This window comes from Mustelus asterias, chromosome 10, assembly GCF_964213995.1.
Source record: "Mustelus asterias chromosome 10, sMusAst1.hap1.1, whole genome shotgun sequence".
NCBI classification, from domain to species: Eukaryota; Metazoa; Chordata; class Chondrichthyes; order Carcharhiniformes; family Triakidae; genus Mustelus; species Mustelus asterias.
In genome coordinates this window covers 123,732,013-123,757,603 of record NC_135810.1, presented here as the reverse complement: position 1 = coordinate 123,757,603, position 25,591 = coordinate 123,732,013, and the positions used below count along the sequence as shown (strand labels likewise).

Below are 25,591 nucleotides of genomic sequence, written 5' to 3'. Positions count from 1 at the left end.
CTGCTTGTGGGATCTTGCTGTGCACAAATTGGCTCCCACTTTTTCAACCAGAACAATGGCTGCGCTTTACTGCCTGGAGCGCCAGCCCCGCCCACTACCATCAACCCCGCTCCCTTTCTCTGAGCCCCGCCCCCTCTCCCTCAGCACCGCCCCTCTCACCGAGCCACGCCTCCTCTCCCTGAGCCCCGCCCCTTCTCCCTCAGCGGCGCTCCTCTCACCAGCCCGCCCCCACTCCCTGAGCGCCGCCCCTTTCACTGAGCCACGCCCCCTCTCCTTGAGCCCCGCCCCTCTCACCGAGCGCCGCCCCTCACCGAGCCCTGCCCCCCACTCCCTGAGCCCCGCCCCTCTCACCGAGCCCCGCCTCCTCTCCCTGAGCCCTGCCCCTCTCACCGAGCGCCGCCCCTCACCGAGCCCTGCCCCCTCTCCTTGAGCCCCGCCCCTCTCACTGAGCCCCGCCTCCTCTCCCTGAGCCCCGCCCCCTCCCCCTGAGCGCCGCCCCTCTCACCGAGCCCCGCCCCCTCTCACCGAGCCACGCCTCCTCTCACTGAGCCCCGCCCCCTCTCCCTGAGCCCCGCCCCCTCCCAAAGCCGCGCCCCCTCGCCGAGTCCCGCCTGCTTCCCACACAGCCCCGCCCCTCCCTTGAGCCCCGCCCTCTTTTACCAAGCCCCCCCCACGATCTTTCACTCCCACCGCCCCCTCCTCCGCCCCTGCCCTGGCCCGTCTCCCCGAATCCCCGCCCCCTCACTGTGAGCCCCGTCCTTCTCACCGAGCTCCGCCCCTTTCCTTCAGCCCCGCCCACGTTATTGTCCACGTGCCGGTTTGCAGACCAATCGGGGCGTTGAGAGGATTGGCCAATGGGAGGCGGCCCTCGCCCTGACCCCGCCCCCCCAGCCCCGCCCCCCAGTGACGTGCGCTCCCGCGGGGGGGAGGGAGGCTGTCCGCTCGGAGCGGCCGCGGGGCCGGCGGTCAGTGCCAGCGAGCGAGAGCGGCCCAGCCCGGAGCCGAGCCTCAGCCTCTCCTCCCGGACCGCAGGGACACGGAGCCGGCCGGGGAGATGGCGGGCGGCTGCCCCAGCCCTGGGACCGCTCTGTGGTATCACCGGGACCTGAGCCGAGCGGCGGCCGAGGAGCTGCTGGCCCGGGCGGGCAGGGACGGCAGCTTCTTGGTGAGAGACAGCGAGAGTGTGAGCGGGGCCTATGCGCTGTGTGTGCTGTGAGTATCCCAGCCCCGGCCTCAGAGTTTACCAATGCCTCAGAACGTGTGGAGAGCTCCACAACTCCCAAAACTTCCCAAAACTTCCCAAAACTCCCTAAAAACTCCCTAAAAACTTCCAAAAACTCCTCAAAAACTTCCCAAAAACGCCTCAAAAACTTCACTCTGCAACAGCTCTGGGAAGCCGCCTTTAAATCTTCCCTTTAAATTCAATTTGCAACTTCCAAATACCTTTATAACAATTTGCAAAACTTTAAAATCCATTATCTACATGTTCTCAATTGCATTCGTAAACTTTGAGGAACATATTTACTTATTGAATGTATATATCTATATGTTACATCTATATGATACATTTCTGTACATTTGTAAACCTATTATATCTTTTATATTTCTGTATATTTTTTGTGTTAATATCTATATTTATATTGCTATGTTATATCGCTGCTATTTATATGTCTGGGTGGCAGTGGTTAGCACTGATGCCTCATAGCCATAGACCTGGGACCTGGGTTCAGTTGCCAGCTTGGGTCACTGTCACTGGGGTTTGCACGTTCTCCCTGTGTCTGCGTGGGTTTCCTCCCACAGTCCGCAAGACGTGCTGGTTAGGTGGATTAGCGGTGGTAAATGTGCAGGGTTATGGGGATAAGGTGGGGAGAGATGCTGTTTGGGAGAGCAGACTTGATGGGGCTGGATGGCCTCTTTCTTTCTGCCCTGATTCTATGATTTTAGGGTCTCTGAACCAGACACCTCCAGAGTTTTGGGAATTTCTGTTTATTCCTCAGATGCGAGCTCTCCCTGAAAGTGTTGCGGTTCAGTACACCCCTTCCTCTCTCAGTAATCCCACCCAGCCCTTTAGTTTTCGGGAAATGCCAGTTGTGTTGTTTTTAGGTACAACGTCAGTATTTTTGCAGAGTAAATGTTTGCATGTGTGTGTTTGTGTGTACACAACATGTTTGTATTCAGTATGGTAGATCTGAAGGGGAGGGGAAATAGGTTTGCATTTAGTCATCCCGCAGGGAACTGAACGAACTGGCAAGTTTTCCTGCTGATGTCTGCAGCAGCTTTTCTCCATGGATGTGGCTTTTTGTTTTGCAGACTCACTTGAAGTGAGAAATCCTCTGTGGCATACACATCCATTACAAATCTCGAGGGTAACATGGTGTACACTCATTGAAAATTATTTGGGGAAACAGGATATATGTTTACTGAAGATCATTTGCATAGACTACTTGGCCTAATCTTCTTTGCGTTTTTAATGGCTGCATTGGCCAAGGGCACCTACTCTTTTTGATTGCTCCAAATTGGGCAAGAATCAATATTTTTCAAAAATACAATCCTTTTCACTGTATACTAATACTTGTGACAATAATAAATCAAATCGAATGGTCCAGCAAGGATGGGTTGGGCCTGGGTGGGATTGTGGTCGGTGCGGACTCGATGGGCCGAATTTTTCTGTGCTGTCGGGATTCTATGATATACCTGAAGAAGTGAACAAACACACTGCCATGCAAGCAACGTAAATTTTCCTTTTTCTCACTCACTGCTTCAGCACTTGGGTACGGCAGATTTTTAATTCTTCAGTGGGCTCATGTACGAACATATACATCAAGAGCAGCAGTGGACTGTTGGGTCCATTGAGCCCGCTCTACCAGTTGCTAAAATCATGGCTAATCTCACTGTGGCCTCAACTTCACTTTCCTTCCTACTATGAGGCGGGCAGTGGGGGGGAAGAAGGTGGGTAGTGGGGGGGAAGAAGGTAGGCGGTGGGGGGGAAGAAGGCGGGCAGTGGGGGGGAAGAAGGTGGGCGGTGGGGGGGAGAAGGCGGGCAGTGGGGGGGAAGAAGGTGGGCGGTGGGGGGGAAGAAGGCGGGCAGTGGGGGGAAGAAGGTGGGCGGTGGGGGGGAAGAAGGTGGGCGGTGGGGGGGAAGAAGGCGGGCAGTGGGGGGGAAGAAGGTGGGTGGTGGGGGGGAAGAAAGGAAGTAGTTTGCGGGAGGTGAAGTCCCAAGAACCTCAGCCCTTAAATCTTTGCAACAGATTTGAGGTTCTTGCCACCAGTGTAGATGGGATAAATGACTGCGAGAAGGACGAGCAAACTGTCAGCAGTACCAGGGTGCAGGGTGCTGCTGCAACGGAGAAATCAACTCCACTGGTCAGTGACCAGTGGAGTGCCCCAGGGATCTGTTCTGGGACCCTTGCTGTTTGTCATTTTCATAAATGACCTGGATGAGGAAGTGGAGGGATGGGTTGGTAAGTTTGCTGACGACACCAAGGTAGGTGGTGTTGTGGATAGTTTGGAGGGATGTCAGAAGTTGCAGCGAGACATAGATAGAATGCAAGACTGGGCGGAGAAGTGGCAGATGGACTTCAACCCGGATAAGTGTGTAGTGATCCATTTTGGCAGATCCAATGGGATGAAGCAGCAGTATAATATGAAGGGTACCATTCTTAGCAGTGTAGAGGATCAGAAGGACCTTGGGGTCCGGGTCCATAGGACTCTTAAATCGGCCTCGCAGGTGGAGGATGCGGTCAAGAAGGCGTACGGCGTACTAGCCTTCATTAATCGAGGGATTGAGTTTAGGAGTCGGGAGATAATGCTGCAGCTTTATAGGACCCTGGTTAGACCCCACTTGGAGTACTGCGCGCAGTTCTGGTCACCTCATTACAGGAAAGATGTTGAAGCCATTGAAAGGGTGCAGAGGAGATTTACAAGGATGTTGCCTGGATTGGGGGGCATGCCTTATGAGGATAGGTTGAGGGAGCTTGGTCTCTTCTCCCTGGAGAGACGAAGGATGAGAGGTGACCTGATAGAGGTTTACAAGATGTTGAGAGGTCTGGATAGGGTAGACTCTCAGAGGCTATTTCCAAGGGCTGAAATGGTTGCTACGAGAGGACACAGGTTTAAGGTGCTGGGGGGTAGGTACAGAGGAGATGTCAGGGGTAAGTTTTTCACTCAGAGGGTGGTGGGTGAGTGGAATCGGCTGACGTCGGTGGTGGTGGAGGCAAACTCGTTGGGGTCTTTTAAGAGACTTCTGGATGAGTACGTGGGATTTAATGGGATTGAGGGCTATAGATAGGCCTAGAGGTAGGGATATGATCAGCGCAACTTGTGGGCCGAAGGGCCTGTTTGTGCTGTGGCTTTAAAAAAAAAAATGTAGTAGTAATTGGGGATAGTGTAGTTAAGGGCATAGACACTGTTCTCTGTGACCAGGAGAAGCAATACCGTAGGTTGTGTTGCCTGCCTGGTGCTCGGGTCCAGGATGTATCATCTGGGCTGCAGAGGAATCTGGAGTGGGAGGGTGAAAATCCAGTTGTTGTGGTCCATGTAGGTGCCAATGACATCGACAAAACAGGAACTAAGGATCTGCAGAGGGAGTACGAAGAGCTAGAGAACAAATTAAAAAGCAGAACCAACAAGGTGGTAATCTCTGGATTACTACCTGAGCCACGTGCAAATTGGCGCAGGGTTAATAGGATTAAGGAGACGAATGCGTGGCTCAAGGATTGGTGTGGGAGGAATGGGTTCGAATTCATGGGGCAATGGCACCAGTATTTGGGCAGATGGGACCTGTATAGATGGGATGGTCTCCGTTTGAACTGTGCTGGGACCAGAGTCCTAGCGAATCGTATCACTAGGGCTGTAGATAGGGCTTTAAACTAATTTATGGGGGGGAGGGTGCAGAGGTAAGAGGAATTACGAAATCAATGGTAGAGGAGAGGGAGCGAGTGCAAGTGAATGAGGGCACTCAAGTAGTTAAAGGAGTAGAGGGCGAGGGAGAGGTTGATAGCGTTTCATCAAATCGGGTCCAGATAAAAGCTGGAATAAAGACACTTTGCCTGAATGCAAGAAGCATTCGGAACAAAGTTAATGAGTTGATGGTGCAAATCAGCACTAATGGGTATGATCTAGTGGCCATTACAGAAACGTGGCTGCAGGGAGACCAGGACTGGGAGATGAATATCCAGGGGTATCAGGCATTTAGGAAGAATAGACAGGAAGGAAAAGGTGGTGGGGTAGCTCTGTTAATAAAAGATAATATCAGGGTAGTAGTGAGGGATGACATAGGCTCTAAGGAACAAAACGTGGAATCGTTATGGGTAGAGATAAGGAATAGTAGGGGGAGAAAGACACTAGTAGGCGTGGTCTATAGGCCCCCAAATAATAATGTTGAGGTGGGGAGGGCTATAAACAAGCAAATAATGGATGCGTGCAAAAACGGAACGGCAATAATCATGGGGGACTTCAACCTGCATATTGATCGGCTGATTCAAGTTGGAAGGAGCGGGATGGCGGAAGAGTTCTTCGAATGCTGTCAGGATAGTTAACTTGAACAGTATGTTACAGAACCGACGAGGGAACGAGTTATCTTAGATCTGGTAACGTGTAACGAGGTAGGTAGACTTAAGGATGTTCCTGTGAAGGACACTTGGGTCAAGTGATCACAATATGGTCAAATTTCTGATACAAATGGAAGAGGAGAAAGTAGGGTCCCATACCACTGTCCTCTGTTTGAACAGAGGGAAGTACAATAGGATGAGGGCTGAATTGGCTAAGGTGAACTGGGAGAGCAGACTGGTAGTTAGGACAGCTGAGGAACAGTGGAGGATTTTTAAGGAGATCCTTTTCAGTACTCAGCAACAATATATTCCGGTGATAAAGAGGACTGTAAGAAAAGGGATAACCAGCCGTGGATAACGAAGGAAATTAAGGAGAGTATTAAATTAAAGACCGATGCGTACAGAGTGGCCAAAAATAGTGGAGAATCGGAAGATTGGGCAAACTTTAAGAAACAACAAAGAACGACTAAGAAGGCGATAAAGAAAGGAAAGATAGGTTATGAAGCTAGGCTAGCTCTAAATATAAAAAATGATAGTAAAAGCTTTTACAAATATATAAAAAGGAATAGAGTGGCAAGAGTGAATGTTGGACCCTTGGAGGACGAGAGGGGGGATTTAATAGTGGGAAATGAGGAAATGACAAACTTTAAATAAGTTTTTTTGTGTCGGTCTTCACGGTGGAAGACACAAATAGTTTACCGAATATTAACGATAGAGGGTTGGTAGGAGGAGAGGTACTCAATACAATTAATGTTACCAGGGAGGCAGTGCTTGGTAGACTAACGGGACTGAAGGTGGACAAGTCCTCGGGCCCGGATGGAATGCATCCCACGGCACTGAAAGAAATGTCAGAGGTAATAGCGGATGCGTTAGTGGTTATTTATCAAAATTCGCTGGACTCTGGGGTAGTGCCGGCAGATTGGAAAATGGCTAATGTTACGCCGCTGTTTAAAATAGGAAATAGGCAAAAGGCGGGTAACTACAGGCCGGTTAGCTTAACGTCTGTAGTTGGGAAAATGCTGGAATCCATCATTAAAGAAGAAATAGCAGGCCATCTGGATAAGAATGGTTCGATTAAGCAGACGCAGCATGGATTCATGAGGGGAAAGTCGTGCTTGACGAACTTGTTGGATTTTTATGAAGATGTGACTAGTGCGGTTGACGGAGGGGAACCGGTGGATGCGGTGTTTTTAGATTTCCAAAAGGCGTTTGATAAGGTGCCTCACAAAAGGTTGCTGAAGAAGATTGGGTCACACAGAGTTGGGGGTAGGGTGTTAGCGTGAATTGGGGATTGGCTATTCGACAGGAAGCAGAGAGTCGGAATAAATGGGTGCTTTTCTGGTTGGCAGATGGTAACTAGTGGCGTGCCGCAGGGATCGGTACTGGGGCCTCAACTATTTACCATTTACATAGATGATCTGGAGGAGGGGACTGAGTGTAGGGTAACAAAGTTTGCAGACGACACAAAGATAAGTGGAAAAGTGAATCGTGTGGAGGGTGTAGAAGGTCTGCAGAGAGATTTGGACAGGCTGAGTGAGTGGGCGAGGATCTGGCAGATGGAGTATAACGTTAACAAATGTGAGGTTATTCACTTTGGAAGAAATAATAGCAAATTGGATTATTATCTAAATGGAAAGAAATTACAACATGTTGCTGTGCAGAGGGACCTGGGGGTCCTTGTGCATGAGACGCAAAAACCCAGTCTGCAGGTGCAACAGATGATCAAGAAGGCAAATGGAATGTTGGCCTATATCGCAAGGGGGATAGAATATAAAAGCAGAGATGTCTTGCTGCATCTGTACAGGGCATTGGTGAGGCCGCAGCTGGAATACTGTGTACAGTATTGGTCCCCTTATTTGCGGAAGGATATATTGGCCTTGGAGGGAGTGCAGAGAAGGTTCACCAGGTTGATACCAGAGATGAGGGGTGTTGATTATGAGGAGAGACTGAGCAGATTGGGTTTGTATTCATTGGAATTTAGAAGGCTGAGGGGGGATCTTAAAGAGCCCTATAAGGTAATGAAGGGGCTGGGTAGGGTAGAGATGGAGAGATTCTTTCCACTTAGAAAAGAAACCAGAACTAGAGGGCACAGCCTCAAAATAAAGGGGGGTCAGTTTAGGACAGAGTTGAGGAGGAACAACTTCTCTCAGAGGGTGGTGAATCTCTGGAATTCTCTGCCCACTGAAGTGGTGGAGGCTACCTTGTTGAATATGTTTAAATCACGGATAGATGGATTCCTGATCGGTAAGGGAATTGGGGGTTATAGGGATCAGGCGGGTAAGTGGAACTGATCCACTTCAGATCAGCCATGATCTTATTGAATGGCGGGGCAGGCTCGAGGGGCTAGATGGCCTACTCCTCTTATTTCTTATGTTCTTACTACCCCAGACCCTTGGACTCCCTTGACAACCAAGAATCTATCTACCTAACCCTCAAAAATAAGAGCTCCACAGGCTTACGACCCTCCAAGAGAAAACGAATGCTCCTGATTTCCGTCTTAGATGGGAGCCAACTTATTTTTAACCTGTGTCCTTTGTGCTAGTCTCTCTTGGGGAGAGAGATTAAATCCAAAAGCATTTCATTTTTTCCTTTCCTGTTGACTAGTTGACTTTATAGGATTTAGGAGCTCAAATTGGTTGATTCCATCTGGAGAGAGAGAGAGATTTCTGAGGTGTTTGGGCACTGGCTGCAGTGTGTGATATGGGAGCTTCATTTGAGGTTGTTAATGTTTTTATTCATCCGTGGGACGTGGGCATCGCTGGCTAGCCAGCATTTATTGCCCAAATACTTGCCCTTGAGAAGGTGGTGGTGAGCTGCCTTCTTGAACCGTTGCAGTCCATGTGGTGTAGGTAAACCCACAGTGCTGTTGGGGAGGGAGTTCCAGGATTTTGACCCAGCGACAGTGAAGGAACGGCGATATATTTCCAAGTCAGGATGGTGAGTGGCTTGGAGGGGAACTTGCAGGTGGTGGTGTTCCCAGGCATCTGCTGCCCTTGTCCTTCTAGATGTAAGTGGTCATGAGTTTGGAAGGGGCTGCCTAAGGATCTTTGGTGAATTGCTGCAGTGCATCTTGTAGATGGTACACACTGCTGCTACTGAGCGTTGGTGATGGAGGGAGTGGATGTTTGTGGATGGGGTGCCAATCAAGCGGGGCTGCTTTGTCCTGGATGGTGTCAAGCTTCTTGAGTGTTGTTGGAGCTGCACCCGTCCAGGCAAGCGCCGCACTGTCAGAGGGTCAGCGCCGAAGGAGCGCCGCACTGTCAGAGGGTCAGCGCCCCTATTCCTGTGATCTGATGTGTTTGCTTTGGGATGTTTGGTGTTGGTTTTGATGTGGGTGTTGGAGCATCAATCCAAGTGAGACCATTAATACACGGTGGACTGGTTTGATCCTTGAGTGTTTCAAGTCTGAAGTTACGTCTGTCGGTTGCTGACAATTTTCTTTCATTCCTTAGACTGTTGAACCGAATGAAGCTGTCATTCTGGTGCAGTTCTGTTTGCCTTGCGTCACTGTTTATTCTCTCAATACCTGTTACAGACAAGGGATATTTCTGGTCATTGGTAGCAATTGGGATTGCACCGTGGTTTATATTGCCATATGCTGTATGCATGGACGCCACGGATGGATGTGATTGGGTTTGGTTCTGGAGTTGCATAAGTTACAAAAGGATAAGGAAAGACCTGTTTTTCTGGTGCCTTTCATGACCTCGGAGCATCTCATCACCCCTTAAATCAATGAAGCTTTTTTGAAGTCTAGTCACCAATGTAGAAAACACAGCTGCCAATTTACGTAGAACAAGTTCCCGCAAACAGCAAGGAGATAATCTGATATTAATGATGTCTGAACATTGCAGAGAACTCCTGATCATCATCCAGCAGTATCGTAGCGAGGCTTCGTTTTAATGCCTCATCAAAAAGACAGCACACCCAAAAGTGCAGCACTCCCTTAGTACTGACCCTCTTGACAGTGCGTCGCTCCCTTGGCGCTGACCCCCTGACAGTGTGGCGTTCCCTCGGCGCTGACCCCCTGACAGTGCGTCGCTCCCTCGGCGCTGACCCCCTGACAGTGCGGCACTCCCTCAGCACTGACTCTCTGACAGTGCGTCGCTCCCTCGGCGCTGACCCTCTGGCAGTGCGGCGCTCCCTCGGCGCTGACCCTCTGGCAGTGCGGCGCTCCCTCGGCGCTGACCCTCTGGCAGTGCGGCGCTCCCTCGGCGCTGACCCTCTGGCAGTGCGGCGCTCCCTCGGCGCTGACCCTCTGGCAGTGCGGCGCTCCCTCGGCGCTGACCCTCTGGCAGTGCGGCGCTCCCTCGGCGCTGACCCTCTGGCAGTGCGGCGCTCCCTCGGCGCTGACCCTCTGGCAGTGCGGCGCTCCCTCGGCGCTGACCCTCTGGCAGTGCGGCGCTCCCTCGGCGCTGACCCTCTGGCAGTGCGGCGCTCCCTCGGCGCTGACCCTCTGGCAGTGCGGCGCTCCCTCGGCGCTGACCCTCTGGCAGTGCGGCGCTCCCTCGGCGCTGACCCTCTGGCAGTGCGGCGCTCCCTCGGCGCTGACCCTCTGGCAGTGCGGCGCTCCCTCGGCGCTGACCCTCTGGCAGTGCGGCGCTCCCTCGGCGCTGACCCTCTGGCAGTGCGGCGCTCCCTCGGCGCTGACCCTCTGGCAGTGCGGCGCTCCCTCGGCGCTGACCCTCTGGCAGTGCGGCGCTCCCTCGGCGCTGACCCTCTGGCAGTGCGGCGCTCCCTCGGCGCTGACCCTCTGGCAGTGCGGCGCTCCCTCGGCGCTGACCCTCTGGCAGTGCGGCGCTCCCTCGGCGCTGACCCTCTGGCAGTGCGGCGCTCCCTCGGCGCTGACCCTCTGGCAGTGCGGCGCTCCCTCGGCGCTGACCCTCTGGCAGTGCGGCGCTCCCTCGGCGCTGACCCTCTGGCAGTGCGGCGCTCCCTCGGCGCTGACCCTCTGGCAGTGCGGCGCTCCCTCGGCGCTGACCCTCTGGCAGTGCGGCGCTCCCTCGGCGCTGACCCTCTGGCAGTGCGGCGCTCCCTCGGCGCTGACCCTCTGGCAGTGCGGCGCTCCCTCGGCGCTGACCCTCTGGCAGTGCGGCGCTCCCTCGGCGCTGACCCTCTGGCAGTGCGGCGCTCCCTCGGCGCTGACCCTCTGGCAGTGCGGCGCTCCCTCGGCGCTGACCCTCTGGCAGTGCGGCGCTCCCTCGGCGCTGACCCTCTGGCAGTGCGGCGCTCCCTCGGCGCTGACCCTCTGGCAGTGCGGCGCTCCCTCGGCGCTGACCCTCTGGCAGTGCGGCGCTCCCTCGGCGCTGACCCTCTGGCAGTGCGGCGCTCCCTCGGCGCTGACCCTCTGGCAGTGCGGCGCTCCCTCGGCGCTGACCCTCTGGCAGTGCGGCGCTCCCTCGGCGCTGACCCTCTGGCAGTGCGGCGCTCCCTCGGCGCTGACCCTCTGGCAGTGCGGCGCTCCCTCGGCGCTGACCCTCTGGCAGTGCGGCGCTCCCTCGGCGCTGACCCTCTGGCAGTGCGGCGCTCCCTCAGCGCTGACCCTCTGACAGTGCGGCGCTCCCTCAGCGCTGAGCTTCCGCTGAACTGTCGCTGAAATCTTACTGATGGTGACTTTTTTTGGACTAGTTATTTGACTGTGGTACCCATGGACTTGGTGGAATATGGTGGGGAAGGTTCTCGTCTCTGTACTTCAGTGTGTTTTCAGGACTGGTGAAACTAGAACCAAGAGAAAAGGCTGCTGTTCTATTTACAGCTGATGTCTCATTAATTACAGGTGAATTGTAAAGGCTACCGTCCTGATACTGTCAGGAGGACATTGAGGATTTTATTTGAAATGTATTTATAGGGAGTGATTACACTCGGAGCAGTGTCGCACGCACATTGATGGCTCACTCGGAACAGTGTGGGCTGTTTTTAGCTGTGTTGTATGGAAGGATTCATGCCACTGACCATGAAGCTGTCCTTTGAAGGAGAAACCCAATTTTTAGCTGGTGAAAATGATGTCACTTCCTTTAACACCTGAAAGATTTCTTTCCACATTGAGGGGTTTGAGAGAGTAAATCACAAACTGTTCCCACTGGCAAGATGGTCAGTAACCAGGTGGGCTCAGATTGAAGAAAGTTGTCCAGATTGGCAGAGGTGAGATACAAACTGTCATTCAGCAGCGAGTTGTTGTGATCTGGAAGGTGCTGCCTGAAAGGGTGATGGAAACAGATTCAATCATAACTTTCCAAAGGGAATTGGGTAAAAACTTGAAGGAGCAACAGTCACTGGGGAGAGAGTCGGGTATTGAGATTGAATCGAATAGCCCTTTCATAGAATCCCCACAGTGCTGAAGGAGGCCATTTGGCCCATTGAGTCTGCACCGACCACAATCCCACCCAGGCCCTCTTCCCGCAACCCCACATACATACCCTGAGAATCACCCAGACACTAGGGTCAATTTAACATGGCCCATTCACCTAACCTGCACATCTTTCAGTCTGTGGGAGGAAACCGGAGCACCCGGAGGAAACCCACGCAGACATGGGGAGAACATGCAAACTCCACACAGTGACCCAAGCCGGGAATCGAACCTGGATCCCTGGCGCTGCAAGGCAGCAGTGCGAACCACTGTATTGGGAGAGCCAACACAAGTGCGATAGGCCGAATGACCACCGAAAAAAAATTAAACCTAAATATTTCTGGTTTCTCAGTGGGAATAACCCTCAACACACCTAGTTGGAAATGCGTCATGTCCAATAATCTCTGGGGTGTTTTATGCACTGAATATTTTCTTGTGGATCTTGCGATGAGCAGTAATTGGAATCTTTTCCACTGCTGGATAATGATCCTCACCGTGTAATGTAGCAATAACTACAAGTTTGGCACCACCAGCTCCTTTTGGATTGTGAATATTTCCCTTCAGGTGCGCGTGCGCACACACCAGTGTTGCTGTGAGGACTGATTCTTGTGGTATTGTGCAATGACTCAGACAACTTTCATTTATATAGCACCTTTGATGTCACAAAAACATCCCAAGGCAATTCGCAGGAGTGATATTTAAACACAATTTGACCTAGCCACGTGGGATATTCAGTTGGGTGACTAAAAGTTTGGTCACAGATTCCATCCGATGCATTAGCAAAGCAATCTTTTCACGTCTAGTTATCTTGATGTGATTCAGCAGAGCAGCGACTGGTGATTAATTCCCCATTTGCAAAGTGAGGTTCAGGTTTCTAGGTGTCCAGATCACCAACAACCTGTCCTGTTCCCCCCATGCGGATCTATAATTAAGAAAACTCACCAATGCCTCTACTTTCTCAGGAGACTAAGGAGATTTGGCATGTCAGCTGCAACTCTTACCAACTTCTACAGATGCACCGTAGAAAGCATTCTTTTTGGTTGTATCACAACTTGGTCTGGCTCCTGCTCTGCCCAAGTCTGCAAGAAACTACAAAAGGTCGTGAATGTAGCCCAATCCATCATGCAAACCAGCCTCCCATCCATTGACTCTGTCTACACTTCCCGCTGCCCCGGAAAAGCAGCCATAGAGTCATAGAAGTTTACAGCATGGAAACAGGCCCTTCGGCCCAACTTGTCCATGCCACCCTTTTTTTAAAACCCCTAAACTAATCACAATTGCCCGCATTTGGCCCATATCCCTCTATACCCATCGTACCCATGTAACTATCTAAATGCTTTTTAAAAGATAATCAAGGACCCCACGCACCCTGGACATTCTGTCTTTCACCTTCCTTCGGGAAAAAGATACAAAAGTCTGAGGACACGTACCAACCGACTCAAGAACAGCTTCTTCCCTGCTGCTGTCAGACTTTTGAATGGACCTACCTTGCATTAAGTTGATCTTTCTCTACACCCTAGCTATGACTGGAACACTACATTCTGCACTCTCTTGTTTCCTTCTCTATGAACGGTATGCTTTATCTGTATAGCGCGCATGAAACAATACTTCTCACTGTATACTAATACATGTGACGATAATAAATCCGATCAGTAAGATTCTGAATAAAACAGCCTCTTGTGTTATTTTAACTGGTGCACCTTTTGTGCAAATCATTTCTTTTTGATTTTTACCACTTCTGTTGACATGCCAGTGGAATTGGCTTGCTCTGCAGGGTAGTGGTGCAGCAAGCACTGGCTCACACTGTTAGGGTTAAGTTTGCACACCTGACTGTTTGCCGGTAACTGCAGAATGTGATGATAAACAACATCATGTGGGTCAGGCAGAGTTCAGGCGTGATCTCCCTTTGACAAAGCCATGCTGGCTATCCTTGATTAATCCTTGCTTTCCCAAGTGGGGACTAATTCTGTCCCTCTGAATTTTTTCCAACAGTTTCCCTACCACTTGCTGGCCTGCAGGTTCCTGCTTTTTCCCTACTTCCCTTCTTGAATAATGGTATCACATTCGCTGGCCTCCAGTTCTTTGGCACTTATCTGGCCAGAGAACATTTGAAAATTAGCACCAGAGCCCCTGCAATCTCCTCTCTTGCAGCCTGGGATACATCTCAGCTGGGGATTTATTCACTTTTCTGTCCATTAAAACCGCTAATCCCTCCTCCCCCCCAATGTTAAGTTGATCAAGTAAATCGCAATGCCCCGCCCCGATTTCTATACCTACATTATCCTTCTCCAAAGTGAACACATGCATAATATGCATAGGGGTGGCACGTTGGCACAGTGGTTAGCACTGCTGCTTCACATGCCAGTGACATGTGTTCAATTCCTGGCTTGGGTCATTGTCTGTGTGGAGTCTGCATGTTCTCCCTGTATCTGGATGGGTTTCCTCAGGGTGTTCCGGTTTCCTCCAACAGTCTGAAAGATGTGCTGGTTAGGTGCATTGGCTGTACTAAGTTCTCCTTCTGTGTACCCGAACAGACGTCGGAGTGTGGTGACTGGGGGATTTTCACAGCAACTTCATGTGTTAATGTAAGCCTGCTAAACTTTAGTACTCATTTAAAACACACACAGATTGCCACATTGGTCCTTAATGGACCCTACTCTTTCCCTGGCCATCCTCTTGCCCTTAATGTACTGATAAAACACCTTAGGATTTTCCTTTATTTTACCCACCGGTGTTTTTACATGTCCTCCTCTTTGCTCTCCTAATTTCTTTAAGTAACCCCCTGCACTTTTGAGCTCTTGTTATCTGCCTTAAGCCTCTCTTTTTTTTCCTTATCTGACCCTGGATATCCCTTGACATCCAGGGTTATCTGGACGTGTTGCTCCCACTCTTCACTTTCACAGGAACATGTTGACCCTGTACACGCTCTTTTTACGTGTAAAAAGATGTCGATGTCGATTTTCTGACAAGTAGCTGCTCCTGGTAAACTTTGGCCAGATCCTGTCTTATCCTATTAAAATTGGCTTTTCCCCAGTTCAGAACCTTCATTTCCAGTCCCTTTCCATAGCTACTGAGTTACGGTCACTGTCACCACAATTCTCCCCCACTGAAACTTCTGCCACTTGCCCAGTTTCATTCCCTACAACTAGGTCCAGCACTGCCCCCTCTCTTGTCAGACTTCCTACGCACTGGCATAAAAGATTCTCCTGGATGCGTTTTAAGAACTTAAGCCTTTCGCACTTTCCGATGACTATCCTTGTGGGTTTCAAATAAGCAAAGAGTTTTGAATGGAATTTGATGTAATGGAATCATGTAAGATCATGTTTTTTATTCTGGTATCCGCTTCCCTTTCCCTCCCACAAGATGGGAGAAAAGTACTGGGTAAACCCTAACATCTACAGATACCAGCACATTAATTGGGTCTTGTGAGATCATTGTATACTTAGTACCCACCCAGCCAGCCAGGTAACCAGTCACGCAATACAAAGCTTGAGGCTTTGATGAATAGTAAAGAAATAATTATATTTGCATAGCATATTGTGTAGCCTTTTTTGTCAAAACACAAGTTGTTTCTCTAGAACATATTGACAGCCATGTGCATTGAATTGGTCTTCACCCTGCAGTTATCAACAGCAGAAAAGATGCAGTTGCTCTTTGTTTCAACAGTTTCAACAGATTTCTGCTTGTGCAATGTGCATGATTCCTGTGCTTTAGGTATGTCCCCCCACCTCCGAAACAGACAATTCACTGACTACCAGGCCTTTGGCAGAACAACATTTATTATTGATCTGCTTGACATTTTTGTGGTTCAGATGGACGGATGTACCCACCATTGCGGATAAACCTCTGGTGACAGAGTTGAACACCATTGGCGGGGGATGGTAGAAAGCATCAAGTATTCAAACTGGATAGAGCCTGGAAGCTAAATGTTAAGTGCTTCCGTTCAGGCCTTGCCAGCATTCCTTTGATTTCTGGCTCTTCCTGAGATGTTGGAATGGAGGAAAGAAGGGAATGAAGCAGGTCGGTCCAAGGGGAGGGGTGAGTTGAGTGCCCGGGTCACAGTGACTGGTGGAGCATGCTGATATATGCTGCCAGTGGAGATTGCCTTTGCATATCGTTGGCCTGGATTGGGATCAGCCAATTTAATCCATCTCATTTGAGAGTTCAGTGTGGCTGCTGGCAGTGCTGTAAGAGGAAAGGGTGGGGAAATGAATGAGTTGAGTGGAGTCTGACATTAGGAATTTGCTGTGGTCTGTGGGAAGGAACATTTGACAGTGTAACCTTTCTGTTTTTTAAACAGGAACAGAGAAACAAGTAGAGCAGAAATGAAGCAAAGATGGTTGTCCAAAATGAAGGCACTGTCAGTTTTGGTTCTCCGTTCCTTTGTGAATATCCCTCGGTTGGGTTTATCTTGTAATTTGCACATTGTCATGCTGTACTCAGGATTGTGTTACACTCTTAATTAACCTTTGGCACCAGTAGTTTTTTTATAGCATGTTGATTCTGAACTCCTTTTTGCTATTTACCAGCCCTCGCTGCACATGAATGTATGAGGAGATCAGGTGAAGATAGAAGTTGGCTTGGTTATGATACCTACTGTGGTTACAGAGGCAACTGAAACTTGTACTTCCTGTGTGAATCTCTTGCCCTGTCCCGCATGCTACCGACTCACGTCAGCGAATCCAGCCCCCTCCATGGCCACTGTCATGGGTTGGACCAGACTGTTCACAAGGTCATCTTCCTATTTGACCCTGAGCTGAGTTTCCCCCCTCCTCTCTCATCACCAAGACTGTCCAGCTCACTGACTCAGATTTTAATCACACCTCCAGAATTCCTGCAGCCTGATGTCACTTGTTGCTTGATTACGCTTTTGTCTAATATGAGAAAAGTACATTAAAGTTAGGTGCATTGGCCATTCTCCCTCCGTGTAATTTTCACCATAGCTTCATTGCAGTGTTAATGTAAGCCTTACTTGTGACACTAATAAATAAACTTAAGTTAGAAATTTACAGTCTTGGACTCTTTTTGCAATGTTCTCAGGTATAGAATATGGGGGAGGAGGTGGTGTTGTGGTATCATCACTGGACGAGTAATCCAGAGACCCAAAGGTAATGCCTTGGGGACCTGGGTTCAAATCCCGCCACGGCAGATGGTGAAATTTGAATTTAATTTTTAAAAAAAATCTGCAATTAAAGGTCTTAATGATGACCATGAAACCATTGTCAATTCTCATAAAAACTCATCTGGTTCACTGATTTCCTTTAGGGAAGGAAATCTGCCGTCCTTACCTGGTCTGGCCTACGTGTGGCTCCAGAAGCACAGCAGCGTGGTTAAATCTTAAATGCCCAGTTCAAGGGCAATTAAGGATGGACAATAAATGCTTGGCCAAATGATGCCCACATTCCCTGAATGAATTAAAAAGAGTAATTTACTTGGAAGTGCCTTGGGATTTTTTGATATTAATGGCGCTGTGTAAATGCAGCTCAGTACCGTATCAGGACCTTCCAGAGTGTGGTGAGCGAAGTTTGATGCAGCTAAAAGAAACACCTTGCTTTGCATTTGAGATAAATGACACCTCCATAATGATGCTGTGGTTTCGCACCTGAGCAGAATGCTCAATAATCACTAGTTGTGATATTTGTGGCATTTATCTTTACTTCAGCTGTTTGTAATTCACTTGAAAAGAGTTTTCTTGAGGTTAGCAGGCTAGAGTCACTTCTCCACCTCTTCACCTTTCGTGCTGAAGGAATGGCTTCATTCCCGGGTCAGCAGCTTCTGCATGTAACCCTCGTCCAAGTGTCCACTCTTCATTTGAATCGAGACACTGAATGGCAACAAGCTGTTCCGCCACGAGGGCGACGCAGCAAGGTTGGATCTCGTGCAAAAGCTTTTCCAGGGGTTAATGGTGGATAGTGATCTGGGATGGGAACCATTTTCCCAAACCGCCAAGCTCTCGGGTGCTGAGACCAACTGTGTGACTTGGAGCCATGAGGAAGCGAGACAAATGTGAGGGTGAAGTGAATTTGTACTGTTTATTTCAACACTCCCTGTGGTAACGACTTCCACATTCTCCCCAGAAGTTTCTCCAGCATTCCCTATTGGATTTCTACGTGACAAAATTATATTGATGGCCAGCTTCCCAGTCATGGGTGAAATAACTGATTGCTGCTATGGTAACAATTGGCCTGAATTCAGAACAGAACTCAATCAGTCAGAATCTCCTGCAATCCAAATCAAAGGGGAAATTTTAAAACAGTTTATTTTAAATGGATATGACGGTTCCTGGTTTGATATCCTGTCTTTCTACTGAGTAGTTTGAGGCAACAGTTGGAGTTACCCCTATTTCTTATGTTATGAGTGCAGCAATCAGCCTGAGCATCCTTCTGCTATTGCAACAGGTAAAGTCAGCCTGTTACTAATTGATTTCCAGTAATTCCTACATAGATCAAAATTGCTGATCTGTCATCGACTCTTGCAGCATGTAAGGCGGCCATTTGGTCCATCATGCCTTTGCTGGCTCTTTGAAAGAGCTGTTCTTTAACCCCTACAAATTTGCCACCTTTACATATATACTATTGTATCTGCTTTCATCCTTTCAGGTAGCGCATTCCAGATCACCATTACTCCATTTTTAAAATTGATTAGTGTCACAAGTAGGCTTACATTAACACTGCAATGAAGTTACTGTGAAAATCCCCTAGTCGCCACACTCCGGCGCCTGTTTGGGTTCGCTGAAGGAGAATTTCGCATTCCCAATGCAGCTAACCAGCACATCTTTCAGACCTTGGTGGAAACTGGAGCACCCGGAGGAAACCCACGCAGACACGGGGAGAACGAACAGACTCCGCACAGACAGTGACCTAAGCCGGGAATTGAACCCGGGTCCCTGACACTGAGGGGCAGCAGTGCGAACCACTATGCCATCACTCCATTTTCTGAATTTTTTCGTGGGATATGGGTATTGCTGACATCGTATTGCCCTTGCGAGTGGTTAAGTCAACCATGTAGGCCAGACCATATGGCAGATATCCTTTCCAAAAGGAAATGAGTGAACCAGACGGATTTTTACAATTCACAATATTTGCATTGACAGGGTAATCCTACCCACTTTATCCATCACCTCTGTTCTCTTGTTCTACATCTCCTGGTTTCCTAACGTCACCACTTAAGTTCTCATCTTCATGTTGAAATCAGTTCACGGCCTCTGTGACATCTACCAGCTCAACTCCCACTCATCAAACTTTTACTCTGACTTTGGTTTCTTGTGCAGTTCGTCCCCTTTCCCTTTATCGTGGCATTGGCAGCCGTGCCTTCAGCTCTCCAGACCAGTCGATAGGTGTTGCTTGGTGTCGGAGGATGTAGTGGTACAGCATATAATGAAGCTGCATCCTGCACCTACATTGCCATGGGCTCTGTGAATGTAGAATTCCTGTTGTGGAATTTTCAGTGTTGATATAAAAAGCATGAATATTGAAGTGCTGCATTATCGGAGGTACTGGCCAGAATTCTCCGATGTCAACGAAAACGGAGAATTTGGCGCTCAGCCAAATCTCCATTCGCAGCAGCGGGACTGGAAAACCCCAGCTGTGGGCGAGGTCAGAGAATCCCAGCCACTGTTTTTTGAATGAGATGTTAAACTGGCCCCTCTCTGACCAATCAGGTGGATTAAACAACACTGCTCCTGCTCTTGTTCAAAACAGTGCTTTTCCCCTGTGCCCTGGCCAACATTTATCCCTCTAGTATCATTTTAATAAACAGTAAGAAGTCTCACAACACCAGTTAAAGTCCAACAGGTTTATTTGGTGTCACAAGCTTGTGCAGCGCTGCCCCTTCATTAGGTGAGTGGCGCTCCAAAAGCTAGTGGTACTAAATAAACCTGTTGGACTTTAACCTGGTGTTGTGAGACTTCTTACTGTGCCCACCCCAGTCCAACGCCGGCATTTCCACATCATTTAATAAACAACAAAGCGTCTGATCGTTGCTGCATTGCTGTTCATTGGGTTTGTGTTGGTAAAAGGCTGGATCATCATGTCTCACCCTGATGCTGAGAGAGCCAATACCTTTTATTCCTTCATCAAAGAAAGCAACTTGCAAGTGGAATAGACTGCCATGCACAGCCAGAACATATCTGCCTACATTACAATGGTGGCCTCGCTGCAGGAATATTGTATTCGTTGGAAAGCATCTTGTGATGTTTAAAGATTGTAAAGATCACTATGAATGCAAGTTTTTTCTTTAAGTAAAGGTGCGCAAGAGTGGCTGGCATTTATTTATGCAGCTTGAAAGGGCTTTTGCTTTCTGCATCAATTTGGGTGGTGCACCTTCTTACTGGGAGTCCATAATTTTTGTTTCTTCGTTGTGTTGGGGTTATATTGCTGGACTAGAGACCTAGAGAATGCGAGTTGAAAGTCCATGATGCCAGTTTGAAACGGAATAGAAAGCTGTGATCAGTAAAAATGCTAAAGTACTGTCAGATTGTCTGAAAAATTCAGCTGGTTTATTAACATCCTTACCTGGCCTGCAGCTAAACGTGAGTCCAGTCCCGCACCCAGCTGCCTCATAGGAGGCCTGTGTAATGAGCCGCTCTGTTGTATCAGAATCGCTGCAGAAGAAAGCTCACTCGCTATCTTTGAGCAAGAAACCTGTGAATGAATAAAAGATAATCGTAAGCACCTTTTTTTTGCCAGGTTGTCAACTTTTGGTTTGTGACGAGGAATTGTGGGTTTGACACTGTTGTTGTGGTTCAGAATTATTGCAAAGGAAGGAAGTGCAAAACTTGCTTATTCTTACAGTTCGGTTGTGTTCTCACCCGCTCCCTAGCCCCTCGCTCGTTTCCCCCCCCCCCCCTCCCCTACTTTCTCCCTCCCTCTCTGTGGGTGTGATGTGGTAATTTTGTTGAGTAAAATTTCAAAATCTCTTGCTCTGTATTTTGCTCATACTTTGCAGCTGAAGCACCTTTTAAAAGGAGGGTTTTTGTGGTCTACGAGGGTGATTTTAAGCATAAGGTGAGCTGGCCTGACGGACCGGTGAATGAACGATGCCTGGTGCACACTGCTCCCATGTAGAGGAAGCTCCTTGTAATGATTTGTTACAAATTGATTCCAGCAAACCCTTGGGGGTCTGTAGGAGGTAGAGTCAATACATTTTCAGGACTAATAGTTGGTTACCGTCCAGTGCTAAATTTTGTTTCAGTGCAATTCGATGGGAGTCCTACTTTTATTTCTGGTATCTTCTTTCTGATGCGGTGTTAGACCTGGACCTCCTCTACCTGCTCAGGTGCACATTAGAGATCCGATGGCACAAATTGAGCCTCGAGCAGAGAGTTCCTCCAGAGTTTGAGCTTGACATTTAGCCAACAGCAACAGAAAAGATTAACTCTCGTCTTGTTGTGTGCAGATAGCCTGCTACATTTACGTGTTTTGGGATGTGTTGAAAATATGATTCATGTTTATCTTAACGCAAGTTTGGTTCAAGACCCTGCAGGTCGTATGGAGTTGAGTTGAAGTTAAAGAGCATTTGTAGTGGCTCCAATAATCAAAGAAAATGCCCTTTGAATTGTGGAGGAACACTAGGCAGATCTCACCCTCTCGAGATGTCTCCGGCGAGGCATCTTTTGGCTGTTTAGCGCACACATTCAGCACAGACCTACCAGTGGGAGCAGTTTGAGGGGAAGAATTTCATAGAAAGAGGCTTTCATAGAAAGGGCTTTTGCTTTCTGCATCAATTTGGGTGGTGCACCTTCTTACTGGGAGTCCATAATTTTTGTTTCTTCATTGAGTTGGGGTTATATTGCTGGACTAGAGACCATCGCATCTGTTATGTGCCGGCTGATAAATAGGCCACTCAGCCTCATCACACTTTGCAGCATTTGGCCTGGAGCGCTGCAGGTTATAGCATTTCAAGCACTTTCCTTTCTATACTTGCTTTTAATCTTGAATGGTTTTTGATATTGACCGTCAAGATGAAAGTGATGCAAAGGAGCATTAACACCAGGACCCGCTCGGTCTGTGGTGGTGAGGGGGGACTGATGTGGGGGATGTTGCACTGCTAACTCCAAAGAAAAACGCCCCCTGAAAGTGCCAAGTGACCCTCCATCATACACTGCAGATTAGATCTGCCATTTTGATTCAATCTCCTGTTCTTAGTTCTTTTGCCAGAAACTTGTGCAGAGTTCTCACCAGGATTTGAGCTGCTTGCACATGGTTTGGATGTTTAAAATCAACATTGAATGGTCAGTGGCCGCGGTGAGTGACAGAGGAACCAGCACAATTGTTGGACTGATTCATAAGGTGGAAAGGCATTGGAGCAGCTCAAAATAATTTCATTTATATTTTATATTCATTGCACCCTCGTTGGAACCGGTTCATTAAAATTAGACCCCACCTGTAGTAATTGTGTTCAGTGCTGGGTACCGTACCTCAGGAAGGAGAGATTAGCCTTTGAGAGGATGCAATGCAATTTCACAAGAATAATAATGGGGCTAAGAGGGCTTAATTATTAGTGGGTTGGCAAAGGCTAGGCTTAAATACTCTCGCGTAAAGAAGATTAGTGGCTGATTGAATTGAGCCAGTTAAAGGATTTGACGGGGAGATGATGAAAAAGTATTTCCTCCGATAGAGTCCAGAATTGGGGGACATAACCTTAAAATTAGAGCTGGATCTTTCCCAGGCAGCTCATCCTCACACAGGGTGATGGAAATCTGGAGTTATTTCCTCTCTTTGCTGTTCAAACTGGGGGCCAGTTGAGATTCAAAACTGAGAGTGATCGACTTTTATAAAGGCAAATTACTGTGGATGCTGGAAATCTGAATTAAAACAGAAAACGCTGGAAATATTCAGCAGGTTAGGCAGCATTATGTGGAGAGAGAAACAATTCAGTGTCGATACCTTTTTGTCAGACACAGGCTTTTGTTACACCAGGATGTTCAGGGTAACTTAACCAAGATGGAACTAAGATGTAGATAACCATGACCTATTTTGAATGGTATACAGACTTGAGGGACTGAATGGCCACCTCTTGTTCTTATTTTCCTGAAATAACATAGATGACAGCATTATTGGAAAGAAATGGTGCAAAGCCTCTTCAGGGGGGATGGTCTCTTGCATGTCATCAAAGACAATGGTGTGGCTTTGTTTCATCTTTCACTGTGGAAATCCAAGTATAATTGAAGCTGCTAACATCAAGGTAGGGACTGGTTGGCACACCATTGCACTGTGCTGCAGAAGAAGCAAACATGTGTTAGCAACCGGAATGTTCCGTTTGGACATTTGATTTTGGTTGCATTAAAGTCGAAACCGACAGCACTGGGGGTGACAGGATGCAAGTCCGAGGTTCATTCATCTCTGCAATTCTTCCTTCAGTAAGAAGTTTAACAACACCAGGTTAAAAGTCCAACAGGTTTATTTGGTAGCAAAAGCCACACAAGCTTTCGGAGCTCCAAGCCCCTTCTTTCAGGTGAGACCATTCTTCCTTCACGCATAGGATCATTAAACTGTGCCATCAACTTTGAGTTGATGTGTGATCTGAGAACGACTTAACACCTTCAATCCACCCAGGAAACTGAAGTCCTATTCCAACAAGCTCCTACAGCGCAACCTCCCATTGTTTAAGAGCAATAGAGAGATCCTGGGAAATGTGGACAGTTTTCCATATCTCTGGCTCTGGACGAATGCATGCACAGATGATGAAAATCATCATCTCTCATGCAAGCCTTTGGTTGACTGAGGAAAAGAGTATTTTTTGAGTTTTCCCATTTTATTTTGCAACTACTGTACACAACGGAAGAGTGCCACAGCAGATCAATGTGCAAGATTTTCTAACGACCAGCATCTGAGGTGCCTCTAAATTGCTGGTCTTAGAAAGACATGCACAAACAGAAGCGTCAGAGTCCATTTGCCATGTTAAGATTCAATAATCAACAATCAATCAATTGTGATTATCAACCAAAATTGACAGCAACCCCATGAATTGTCAGGCCAGATGATTTAAAACTCAGAGGCAGGCTTTAAGGAGCAATGTAAAGGAAGAGTGTGCAGTGGAAAGGGTGAGGGAGGGAATTCCAGAGGTTACAGACTAAGCAGCTCAAGACATGGCTACAATTGAAGTAAAGTAGAAGTAAAGTTCATTTATTCGTGTCACAAGTAGACTTAGATTAACACTGCAATGAAGTTACTGTGAAAATCCCTGAGTCGCCACACTCCGGTGCCTGTTCGGGTCCACTGAGGGAGAATTTGTCATGGCCAATGCACCTAACCAGCATGTCTTTCCGACTGGGAGGAAACTGGAGCACCTGGAGGAAACCCACATAGACATGGGGAGAACGTGCAGACTCCACACAGACAGTGAGCCAAGCGGGGCATTGAACCCGGGTCCCTGGCGCTGTGAGGCAGCAGTGCTAACCACTGTCACTGTGCCGCCCCATAATTAAAACTGAGGGTGTTGAAGAGATCAGAATTGGAGGAGTGCAGAAATCGGAGGGTTCTAGGGGTGGGATGAAGCCAGAGCGGGATTTGAGAACAGGGATAAGAATTTTAAAATGGGAGCTCAACTTAACCAGTTGTGTGTGTGGTGCAATCTTTAGCTGAGCTATTGCAGTTCAACTTGCTTGAAGGAATCATTAATACCTTGTTTCCTGTCCTAGGAATAGATTACCTTGTGAATCAAACGGAAAGAGCAATCTCAGAAGTGTAACTAATGGACTTGGTATCAGATTTCACTCATCTATATCTGTTTAAGAGCCTATTGTGGTGTAAAGAAACGGAAATGGTTCAAATGAGGATCATTCCCCAGTTGAAGCTTTCACTGAAGATTGTTCCCAGAGCAGATAATTACTGGCCTGGTGAGAGGGGAAATGATTAACACTATATTGTGACTTTACAAAACTGTCTTTTCATGTCCGTGAAATGTGTAGCATCAATTTGCTTGTGTTGTGACATGGCTCTTGCGTTTGAAATTATATGTTTAACACCCCATCCTATGCACTGTTAGTCACTTGAGATACAAGTGAGACATTTTCGACCTTGCAGTGGAGAGACAGAAGAATGATTCTAGAGGGATAGGATTGAAAAGCAGAGAAATTATGTTAAACCTGGATCGAACCTTGGTACAACCACACTTGGACTGTGAACAGTTCTGGCCTCGATTACCGAAAGGGCTCTCGAAGCAATGGAAAAAGCATAAAAAGATTTACCAGAAAAATACTGTAATTGAGAGAATATTTTTCAGAAAAGATTGAACAGGCTGGGGCTCTTTTCTTCAGAAGCCGGAAGGGTTATCGGATAGAATTCAAGATTATGAAAGATTTTGATGGATAGACTTGGAAAAGATGTTTCCACTTGCAGAGAGATCTAAAACAGAGGCCAGAGGCTGATGAGAATGTGGAATTTTCTGCCACAAGGAATGTTTGAGAAAAATGGTATAAGTACATGTAAATAAAGCTAGACAAACACGAGAGAGGTATGGATTAGCTGGGGTGAATGGCTGTAATGTTTTGTGACAATGTGATCTTGTATGTCAGAATGAGAATGAAAATCTAGTCCAACAGGCTTTCACAACATGGAGTGGAAATGGTGAACAGGTGAGGACTACAAAATAATAAAGGAAACATAAATCCACCGTGTAATGATGTGGAGATGCCGGCGTTGGACTGAGGTGGGCACAGTAAGAAGTCTCTCAACACCAGGTTAAAGTCCAACAGGTT

At 48.2% G+C, this 25,591-nt stretch overlaps 1 protein-coding gene across 1 annotated transcript in view; it reads left to right on the top strand.

The window, feature by feature from the left end:
- The first annotated feature begins 923 nt into the window (after positions 1-923).
- The window catches only part of inppl1a (inositol polyphosphate phosphatase-like 1a), a 181,785-nt gene continuing 157,117 nt past the window's right edge, over positions 924-25,591 (top strand). The window contains exon 1 of the mRNA XM_078222652.1: positions 924-1,212. Coding sequence (XP_078078778.1) covers positions 1,055-1,212 — 158 coding nt within the window. The 5' untranslated portion in view covers positions 924-1,054. The remainder of the gene's footprint in view (positions 1,213-25,591) is intronic.